Source organism: Megalobrama amblycephala, linkage group LG16 (genome assembly GCF_018812025.1).
Source record: "Megalobrama amblycephala isolate DHTTF-2021 linkage group LG16, ASM1881202v1, whole genome shotgun sequence".
NCBI classification, from domain to species: Eukaryota; Metazoa; Chordata; class Actinopteri; order Cypriniformes; family Xenocyprididae; genus Megalobrama; species Megalobrama amblycephala.
Genome location: NC_063059.1, coordinates 5916844 through 5928219, shown reverse-complemented (window position 1 = coordinate 5928219; position 11376 = coordinate 5916844). Strand labels below are relative to the sequence as shown.

General features: G+C 35.5%; 1 protein-coding gene across 6 annotated transcripts; it reads right to left on the bottom strand.

Moving 5' to 3' along the window:
* Positions 1 to 744: 744 nt before the first annotated feature.
* On the bottom strand, positions 745 to 9482 carry LOC125249555. 6 transcript variants are annotated; one of them, XM_048161866.1, is made up of 15 exons: positions 9414 to 9482; positions 8385 to 8406; positions 8221 to 8277; positions 7693 to 7714; positions 7529 to 7585; positions 7296 to 7324; positions 6257 to 6333; positions 2789 to 2878; positions 2584 to 2698; positions 2295 to 2438; positions 1692 to 1751; positions 1570 to 1605; positions 1345 to 1398; positions 1182 to 1238; positions 745 to 1111 (listed from the first exon to the last, which is right to left on the bottom strand). In XM_048161866.1, exons 8-15 carry the CDS (start codon positions 2876 to 2878, stop codon positions 846 to 848), a joined length of 822 nt encoding a protein of 273 aa, XP_048017823.1. In that variant the 5' UTR covers positions 6257 to 6333; positions 7296 to 7324; positions 7529 to 7585; positions 7693 to 7714; positions 8221 to 8277; positions 8385 to 8406; positions 9414 to 9482; the 3' UTR covers positions 745 to 845. The 6 variants fall into 6 exon arrangements, with proteins under 6 accessions (XP_048017823.1, XP_048017822.1, XP_048017826.1 ...); XM_048161865.1 differs by having other exon boundaries at positions 7296 to 7585; XM_048161869.1 differs by lacking the exon at positions 9414 to 9482 and having other exon boundaries at positions 8385 to 8484.
* Positions 9483 to 11376: the final 1894 nt, after the last annotated feature.

Sequence of the window (11376 nt, the reverse complement as noted above, 5' to 3'; positions counted from 1 at the left end):
AAAGCTTTGATTGAAACGAACTACACAACCCCAGCGCAGAGGCTGTTCTATCTTAAAAGGTACATAAGTGGAGATGCACTTAGTGTACTAGAGGGAACCTTTTATAGGAGTGATGAGGATTCATACACTCAAGCTTGGGATGCCCTGATCAAACGCTATGGACACCCTTTTGTAGTTGAAAGAGCATTTAGGGCAAAGCTGAGTAATTGGCCAAAAATCAGACCTAAGGAATCACAGAAGTTAAGGGAGTTTAGTGATTTCCTCATCTCCTGCAAAAATTCAATGCCTCATGTAGTAGGTCTAGAAGTTTTGGACGATTGTGAAGAAAACCAAAAATTGCTTCAATTTCTTCAACAGTTGGATGAAAGGGTTCAACACAACAAAGAAGGACATGTGGAAATGCCCTTACCTTTCAGAGAGCTTCCTCAATTACTAAACAATAAGCAGCATGCTACAGTTCATTTGAAGCATTTGAAAAGAAAACTGGAGAAAAGTCCTAAGTACAGAGAGGACTATTTGAGATTTATGAACAGTGTCTTTAAAGTTGGTGATGCCAAAGATGCAGATGCCACACCAAAAGAAGGCAATACTTGGTACATTCCGCACCATGGGAATAATTCTTAAGAAGCAGACATTATAATTGAAGCAAACAAAGGCATCAGTTGAAGCGTGTTTTTTCTAATCACAGAGAAAAAAATCAGGAGCCGTTATATATATGAATTTAGCAGTGAATATTTGCAGTTTATTTTTTTGCCATAATTCTAATCTAACACTGGGTGTATTACAGCTTCAGAATTATATTCGTATAGACTGTCAACAGTGATAAGGTACAGCTAAGAGTGGTCCTAACCAACCTTACGAAAGATAGTTGTACATTTAAGTGACTTATGTATTACCAGCTTGGTCCTTTTGTCCTTATTTCCCAGTTCTGTGTTTAGCGTATTCAGCTCATCCACAGTCTGGCATGGTCCATTTTCCAGGATGTCCCCCCCTTCCTCAGTCACTGTCACCGTCCCAGCAACAGCAGCCAGTATGCTTCTTTGCATCGCTAAGATGTCTTGCTGGGTTTCTGCAATGTCTTGCAGTTTTTGCAAGACTTTTGTGCGATAGTCTGTGAAGCAATATTGCAGATTGGTACTTGAAAATACAGTATAGTGTGAAAAATCAAAAACGTGACTTACTCTTTGTTGCTGCTTCTGAAGAACACTGGGGCTCTTCTAAGAGGAGCTGTGAGGCAGCTGTGGCATTACATTAGAATTTACTTTTCAAAGTTTAGAAGTAAATCACTCTATCTAGAATGGTTAATACAATAATATAATAATATAATGAAATTTTGTAAAATACCTTGAAGGGGTTGTGCCATACACGATAGCCGGGATGCTGGCGGTGATGCTTCTGCTGCAAAAATAAAATCCAAACAGACTTAGCATTCATAAGTTGAAGGGATAAGTATACATAAAAAAGAGAGACAAGTCAAAATGTATCTGTTGCCAGTGAGAAGGCAGAGAGAGAAATATTTTTTTTAATTATGTCTTTATACTTAAAAATATATTTGTATATTCTACAAACCATTGTCCAGAGGCTGAAAATTGGAGAATGGCTTATCTGTGAATATAAAATAAAAAGGAAAAGGCATCTAATAGGTTGGTTAAAAGTTATGTGTTAATCATGTTACATGTTTAACAACTTACATTTGGGTGGAAGAGGTTTTGAAAGGGTTTTATTCTCAGTTGGGAAAACTCTGCTATCATCTAAAATTAAAAACAGAGTTCACAAATAGAACTGAAATTAATAAAACAATTATGACACATCGTGCACTCCATAATGTTTGAGATAAATATATATATTTTTTCTTAACCCTTGTGCGATCTTTGTTTGGGGTACATTCAGGGTCTCTCTTTAAATCACTTTATAAAAGACCCACATTTCTAACTTTCATTCAAGTGGATAACATGGATAATTTGACATGGTTTAGTGTAAGATTTTTGCCCATCTTTTGGAAAATGCAGTTTTAAAAGTAAAAAAAAATCTTTCACCAGTAAATGGCTGCAGAGCTCCACCTTTTGATTTGTGCTATTTGACTAACTGAAATATATCTTTTCACAAGTTTTTTTTCAGTTGGATTCATATCTAAATATTATGAAATCACAATTATAAGAATAAAAATTACTTTTTGTCAAAGTTTATCTTTTTTTTTTTTTGCTGAATTTTTTTTTTAATAATCTTACATTACGATTAGACCCTGCTTAGAACATGGACAAAATTCATCCTCAAAAACATTATTGAATACTTACCATCTGAGGAGGAATCTGTTTCAGACAGATATCTTGTTGGCTTTTTGTGTGCCCTCTTTTTTTTCGTTGTGGAGCTTTCCTCTGTTTCAATATTTGAGGTCTCCACAACACGCCGGCATTTCTGGACACCTTTGGTGTATGAGTCTGGAAAATATGTTGTTGGTGTAAAGTATAGTTTTTTTCTTTTTTTTAAAGCAATTTTCTTGATAATTAGATATGATTTTAACAATCCTCACTGTACTGAAGATACTGTAGATTAATTTAAATAATGCAAAAACTATTAAATTACCTGTTCTTAGCCAGATTTTTTTTATTAGACACCGCCTCCACTTTCCTTTGTCTGGCATTGTGCAGTTTTTTACAAGCTGCCTTATGTTTCCAAATGTCCAGTAACAGAACGTTCCCTGAAAGAAAAAAAGGGGTTGCTTTACCATTCTTGAACAGACATTTATACTGTAAATGATTGCGAAAGCTTATTGAAACCAAAAACATACCTCTTTGGTCTCTTCCAACCACGAGGTTGGGACTAGTTCCACTGCACTGTCCTCTGTAAATTCCACCACTGCATATTTTTTTGTGTCCATCTGTTGAGATTAAATTAAACACACACACACACACACACATTATATATATATATATATATATAAATAAATGTAAAGATAAAGATATTGCATTACAGTTATTCAACAACTTATTATTGCGTATTTGCGTATTATAACATTATAAATTTAATGACCTTCACTGTTTCTTGTCCTTGATTTCTCTGAATGTCCTGTAACTGGAGATCTCAACATTGGCAGTCTAGTGCAGTGTGTGTGTGTCTGTGTGTGTTCTTTTCACCACAACGTTGTAAATTCCTGACTTTACTATCTTAGTGGGGCCAGCAGTATAAACCAGAATGTGTGTGTGTGTGTGTGTGTGTGTGAGAGAGAGAGAGAGAGAGAGAGAGAGAGAGAGAGAGAGTGAGTGAGTGAGAGAGAGAGAGAGAGAGAGAGAGAGAGAGAGAGAGAGATTGTGTGATCAGTGCTCATGCAGGATTGCTAAGAAAATCATCTCTTGTCTCTTTTCTACCATTATGGCATTTCTTGTCAGCTGCCATTCTGGAATGAGCTTCATAACTGAATGTCTTGATTGCACTTTGAAACAGCCAAGTATTCTTGAGTCACACGGATCTCTGAAAAGTGGTTCAGTTTTTTCAAAAAGTTTGCACAACAGCATCTGGGAACCTGAATCATCCAATTCTTCTCTCTCTTCGATGGCCTCGCAACAATGTCCTTCAGCAAGAATGAAGGCATTGTTAGGCCTTTTGATTTTGGACTTGGAAGTATCCACAGACAGTGGGGAATTTGACGTTTCCCCCAGCCGTTTGACCACTTGAGTAAGTGGCTGCTTTCCTGATCTTACGAGACGTTTCAGTTTCCCAAGATAGTTCTCAAATGGGAATGCGCTGCACGCATCAAGACTGCCAAAAGCCATTGCCTGTTCCGGTAGATGTACCATTGAATGTATATTGTACACCATGAAGTGACTTCCATAGAGTTCTTTTGTTTCTCCAACAAAGTATGTCATCAGCTCTTTACAGTAGCTGTTGTGGTCCACTGCCAGAGTAGGGCAGAGCAGAAGACCCAAGGCAACACTGAACGCCATGAAATGTTCATACAACTGGTCTGCCAGAATTCCCTTCAGCACGATCTTGCCAGTGTATACAGCAAACTGACGCAGTTCTGTTGCCTTCCACCTGTCGATGTCTTCTAGGTTCCTTGGTTTTCGGGCAAAACAGCTTGGAATGACCTCCCTAAGTGACAGCAGCCTTTGAGTCACTTCATTTATTTGACCAGCAGACATTCTCACCTTTCTGTCTCCTCTAACCCACTCTGTGATGAGCTTTTTCATTACACCCAGGCAGGCTTGGTGCATGTAGTCAATTGGAAATTGCTCTACCATGTCCAGTGGGAGGTTCAAAAATGGAGACATTGGAATGTCTTCATTCTCCTGACGTCTTGTCATTTCAGCACGGTATGTGGCATTGGTGCGTAGAGTGAGGTTGTCCACCTCTGGGTAAGTCACTCGACCAGAAACCCATGTGCCCTTCTGTGTGCATTTGTCGCACCCATAATACCCAGAATACTGCTTGATCTTTTTTACCATGGCTCTTGCGGGTGCGTCACACACAACACATCTGATTTTTATATCTTTTCCATCCAAACCATTTTCAAGCAGTTCCTGAATGTCCTTTATGGCTTCTTCTGTAAAATCCAGGTTTGCTGGTTTGGTGGGTCCAAGTGTCAGTGTTACAGGGAAGACACTGATGGGTGTCAGGTGAATGGCACAGAGGATGGGCCAAAGATGTGCCCTGCTGCTTTTAAAAATGGGCAGGCCATCTATATTAAATGATAGTTCCAAAGTGCTAACTCCTTCTGTTACCTCCCTTGGATAGCGCTGCAGCTGCATGTGAAGGGTCTCTCTTAAATTAAAATGGACACACTCCATTCCAGACTTTATCACTGATTTAACAAGTCTTGGAGTTTTCAGCAATGTCCTTGCTGTTGATGGAAGCTCTGGGTGTCCATTTGTTTTAAGTCCCCTCAGGAGATCATCTAAGGCATTATGTGTGATTAAGTGTTTTGTTGCCCATTCTTGTAAAAATGTTGTGAGGGAAGTTGAGGCTATTTCTTTTTCACTCTCAGTTCCTGAGATGAAATTTCCTTCACTGAGCCCATCATCCACACTGCCAGGTCCAGAACTGCAGCTTTCCCCACTGACCCCAATTTGCACACTTTCAATAACACTTGACAAGTTTTCATCAATGGAATTGATGTGTTGAGGTGCTATTGGAAGAGGTGTTATTGAATGAGGTGTTATCGGATGATCAGATGTTTCTGACGATTCCTCTCCTATAAACCTTTCAGCCAATGATCTTCGTGCATATTTCCACTGCCTTGTGTAGCGCTGCCTCTTGGATTTTGAATCCATTCTAAATTAAAAATATTAGACTTGATAAAAATGTGGTAATGGCATATTTTGCAATATTTCACTGTACCTACACTACATGGCCAAAAGAATGTGGACACTTAAACATCACACTCACTGGCAATCTTCAATCTTCTTATTGAGATTAACAGAAGTTTAGATGTTGATGTTTGGTTGAAAATGTTTCATTTGTGTGTTTGGTTTAGTTGGGCTATCGACCCTTGAATTTTCTCATTTTAGTTCTCTTTCAGTATTGTAGGTGTTTTCAGAAAACTTTTCTGCATTGATAAAGGAAGACATTAAAGATGTCTTTAACATCTAACTTTAAGTCTCAACATGGGCCAGAAAATATTGATGTTATGCTGCATGTTGCTTTATTTAAAAGCAATAACTGTGAAATCAGTAACACAGTGATGTTTATATTATCGCATGCATAATGGTTAACTGCAAGAGATTTGCATTTTACAGTGAAATTGTTTGATCCCAATTGAGGAAATGCCTGTAAAACTTTCCCTTTCAAAATTCTTTCCATACTTTTTTAAACCTCTCTGTAGATTTTTCAGACCATATTTAAACATAAATAGTAAATAAAGCAATTTTCAGCATAATATTTGGTATATAGCACAATCATATTTTCTGTTTTTGTTGTTGTTGTTTTCTTGAAGTGATGTGTCCTGCATATGCACCTCTGATACTGTCTTTAATGTTGCACTATAACAGCAAAGTCTGATTTAGATGATTGTTTGCTCCTTGTTTGCTGTTTGAGTGGCACATGTACATTTGTTAAGAGAAGTTTAAAAGAGTCATGATTAAGTTAAAGATAAACATTTTTGTGTGTGTAATAAAAATATGCACCTTGAACTCATTGTCATGTTTGAAAATCATTAAACGATTACAAAATTTTTGCCTTGAAATCACTGAAAAATTAATTTTTTTTAGAAATTTTAGAAAACTGTATTGGGGCAACACAAATATTTCTTTATACTTCTTACCTTTCCCTGAACTGTGGAGACCAGAGCAGCTGAGCACACAGTGCTTGCTGAAGCTTTGGCACTGATGGGTCAAGAGACTGGGGGAAAGGGGAGGGGGTAGAAGAGATTAGTGTTCTTGCTAACAGAAAGTGTCCATAATAACAGTTAAGTTGTGACCTGCCATTAAATAGAACAAGAAGAATTCAGCCCATCTTATTTGGGTAATTTGGATAGATAGTACTGTCCTGAATATACAGTACTAAGTCAAAAAATAGCTGAATATATAAAATTAACCCGTTCAAAAATGTGCATACCCTTGATTCTTAATATTGTGTGTGGTTACCTTGTGATGGTTGTTCATGAGTCTCTAGTTTGTCCTGAACAGTTAAACTGACCACCGTTCTTCAGAAAAAATCCTTCAGGTCCTGCAAATTCTTCAGTTTACCAGCACCTTTTGCATATTTGAACCCTCTCCAGCAGTGACTGAATGATTTTGAGATCCATCTTTTCACACTGAGGACAACTGAGGGACTCAATGCTCCAGAAGAAAACATGACGCATTAAGAGCCGGGGGTGAAAACGTTTGAACAAGAAGATGATGTGCAGGATCTGGAGAATTTTTCTGAAGAACGCTGGTCAGTTTTACTGTTCAGGACAAACAAGGGACTCATGAACAACCATCACAAAACATAAAAACAGTCGTGGATCATTCAGGTAACCACACACAGTTTTAAGAATCAACGGTAGGCTATGTAAACTTTTAAATGGGGTCATTTTTATAAATTCTGCTCTTTTTTTTTCTCTTGTGCACTTTATGTAAACAACCATTATGTGAAATACTTTATTCAGAACAGATAACATGCAATTTTCATGATCCTTTTTTGTTAAAATGATTAACATTTTTTGCTGATTCTGCAAGGGGTAAACTTTTCAGTTGAGATTTCAAAAAACAAACAAACAAAAAAAAAAAATGGATTTGAGTTGGGGGTAAAACAACAAAATATTTTATTGAACAGCCATGTCTAGATAGGTAAAACAACATTAAAACATATGAAATTACCTGAAAGTCTAAGATGACTTGCGTAGCTGCTGTTGACACAAGGAAAGGGGAGAGAAAGTAGAAATGTCTGAATATGATTTAAAATGCATTCAGTTTCATCAGTGGTTTTTGACTAAGGTTATGATGAACATGACAAATCATAGATGCAGGATGCATTTTAAAGAAGAAAAAAAAATCTTCAGTTATTTAAAGAAACCCAAATATGTCTGATTGTTAGTCATACATATACTTACAAAGCCAAAAACGTTCTGTGCTGGGCTTTTAAACGAGTCTTTGGGTGTATTTAACTGCTGTTAACACACAATGAAAGAGGAGAGAACATGAGTATACAAATTAAAATGCTTTCAGTTGCATCAGCGATTTCTGACTTCTCAGAATGTGTAGAATTATAACTTACAATAATCAGACGACAATTGACACTGAAAAAGAGAGAGAAGAGAATAATTATTTATAGTATAAATTACAAAAGTTACTTAAGGCTCTTGAACTATTAATAGCTTCTGAAAGTGCATGAAGATGAGAAGACTGCAGGCAGCAGTGCATCTGATAAAACTTTACAATAACAAGTAAGAAACCATATAAAGTCAGTAAAATACATGGTCATTCTTGAATATAATCATAATAATAACAATAACAATAGTAATATGCTAATTATTATTATTATTATTTGTATTATTTGTATTATTACTATTAATTATAATTAAAATAATAACAAAACATAATAACTGTTATTATTATTATTGGTATTACTAATACTAGTAACCAAATAACAAGTAAGAAACACAAGGGGATAGAAACATGTCTGAATATGATATAAATTAAAATGCATTCAGTTTCATCAGTGTTTTATGACTAAGGTTATGAGGAGCATGACAAATCAGAGATGCAGGATGCGTCTTAAAAAAAAAAAATCAAACATACTTACAAAGCCAAAAACGTTCTGTGCTGGGCTCTTAAAAGAGCCTTTGGGTGTATTTAACTGCTGTTAACACACAATGAAAGAGGCGAGAACATGAGTATACAAATTAAAATGCTTTCAGTTGCATCAGCGATTTCTGACTTATCAGGATGTGTAGAATTATCACTTACAATAATCAGACGACAATCGACACTAAAAAAGAGAGAAGAGAATAATTATTAGTATAAATTACAAAAGTTAATTAATGATTAAATATTTAAATATTAAATAATATCAATAATAGTGGTAATAATAGGCTTATTAATAGGAAGAATTATAAAAATAATAACATTAAATAATTTATTAATACAATAATAGTATTATTGTTTATACTACTACTACTAATAATAATTATTATTATTATTAATACTGTTAACAATAATAATTCAAATAAAATATAATAATTGTATAATATAATCATTTAAAATATAATAATTTTAAACATTAATTAATTAAATATATTTAAATATGAAATATTAATAGTAGTAGTATCAATAATAATAATAATAACAATAATAATATTTTTTTAATTAAATTAAAAAATTTCAATATTTAATTTCATTATACAGTTTTCATCTTACAGCGGCTTTTGTCTCGCTCTAGAAGTGACGCCTGTGCGCGCTCGCAGCCCTGAAGGCGCTACTTTCCATACAAAGTGAATAGGCCTATATTATAATTACAAAGTGAACATATTATAATTGTAGAATTTATTTCTTTTTACGCAAGGTTAACAGGAAAGACATAACTCTGAAATGAAAGAGCTTCTCTCAATCCGAGCGGATATGCTCTATTATCCCAAGTGACGTCACACAGACTAACGGCATTTAACGGTATTTAACGCTATACCAGGTATTTGACGGTGCTGATAAATGGATAAAAAGACAGAAATCCATTGTTTATGTGAACAATATATGTACATTTACTGGAAATGACAGTTAATCAGTTTTATGACAATTTAAAAGGTTCGTTATGTAAAAGTGGCCGTTATTTAGTGTAACGTATACCCTGAGTATAGGCTATAATTAGATTTTATTATTTGCTTTCTTTCTTCAAGTTTTAAATGTTATTTACATTTATAGTGGGTTCATACATTTACATTAAAGTCATTTATACATTACAAAGTAATTTACCTAAATCGGTTAAATAAAAAAGTACTTTACCTGAGAAAAACTCGCAGGATGGGATTTCCTCTCACAAGGTACCGTGCTCTGCGCGCGGTGGACACAAGACCCCAGCTTATATATGCCCGCCGGCAGGTTTCGCGGGCTTGGCACGCGAGTAAGAATTTAAATGAAGACAGAATATATATATATATATATATATATATATATATATATATATATATATATATATAAAATGTAAATTTTGATTCCTTGTATATTATATATAAACTTAGATTTATTGTATTATATTATATTATATTATATTATTAATTAATTAATTAACAATTGTTTTGGTGATACCTGGATGTGGAAATATGTATAATATAGTATATAATGTATATAATATTAAACAACCCATAGGTGGCGATATCGCTAGTGAGTCGCCAAAGATGCTGGAAGAGAAGAAGCATGTATGCACGAGAGAACTACGTTGCGTGGGACCATTTGATGTTTTTGACGTGCAAGTGGTTGGAGGTAAGTATAGTATGATATGTGTTATGTTGAAATTGTATTGTATTTTATCGTAGTAGTCATTTGTGGGATATATGTGTGTTTTCCCCCCGACGTGCACCACAGTGTATGCAGTCTATGGTATGCACGCGCTAAATAAAATTACTTTGAAAATGGATCACTGTTAAAATCTATCTTTACTATTGAAACTTAATCAAATGTGTCAGAGAAGTTATATGTTATTAGGTGTTTATTACAAAGAATACCATGACAAATAATGGCTATTGAGTAACGTTAATCACATATTTTGTAGAGGGGGTGAAAATTAATATGTCACCTGAAATTAACCCAAATTACAGGGGGTAAAAATGACATTAGTGAAAGTGAAGACCAAGTATTGATTTTATATCATTTTATTAATTTTGTTTATTGAAAAAAAGGTGAAAGTGCCATGTGAAGGCCAAGTATGGTAACCCAGAATTTGTCCTCTGCTATTAACCCATTGAAGTTAGTGCACACACATTAGGTGTAGTGAGTAGTGAAGACACACACACACACAGAGCAGTGGGCAACCATTCACTTTTGGTGCCTGGTGCAATTGGGGTTTAGGTGCCTTGCTCAAGGGCACCTCAGTAATTTCCTGCCTGTATTGAGACTCGAACCTGTGACCTTCAGGTTACAAGTTTGACTCCCTAACCATTAGGCTTTGTAGGTCTATCTGGAAAATCTGTTGTTTTTAGCAATATTTGTTGCTATTTTAATACCCCATACCTGTAACTAAAGAAATATTTAATATATCTTAATATCCTTTTAGATTCTGGTTCTTAAACTTTCTTTTGTTATTGTCATTTTGAAGGCCCTATACTGTTTAATTCTAGAGATATTGGGATCTCAGTATAATTTCATGAATAAATTGTTAAATTGACACCTTTTCAGTGGTCTGAAAAATGCATATCATATGCTAAATTATGACTTTGTTTTTCTCCATAGAGTTCTTTTGATTTTGGACTTGGAAGCCTCCACAGACAGTGGGGAATTTGACATTTCCCCCAGCCGTTTGACCACTTGAGTAAGTGGCTGCTTTCCTGACCTTACGAGACGTTTCAGTTTCCCAAAATCGGTCCCGGTAGATGCACCATTGAATGTATATTGTACACCATGAAGTGATTTATTTTGTTTCTCCAACAAAGTATGTCATCAGCTCTTTACAGTAGCTGTTGTGGTCCACTGCCAGAGTAGGGCAGAGCAGAAGACCCAAGGCAACACTGAACGCCATGAAATGTTCGTACAACTGGTCCGCCAGAATTCCCTTCAGCACCACTGTATACAGGTTCCTTGGTTTTTGGGCAAAACAGCTTGGAATGACCTCCTTCCCTTGGAGTGACAGCAGCCATTGGGTCACTTCATTTATTTGCCCAGCAGACATTCTCACCTTTCTGTCTCCTCTAACCCACTCTGTGATGAGCTTTTTCATTACACCCAGGCAGGCTTGGTGCATGGTAGTCGATTG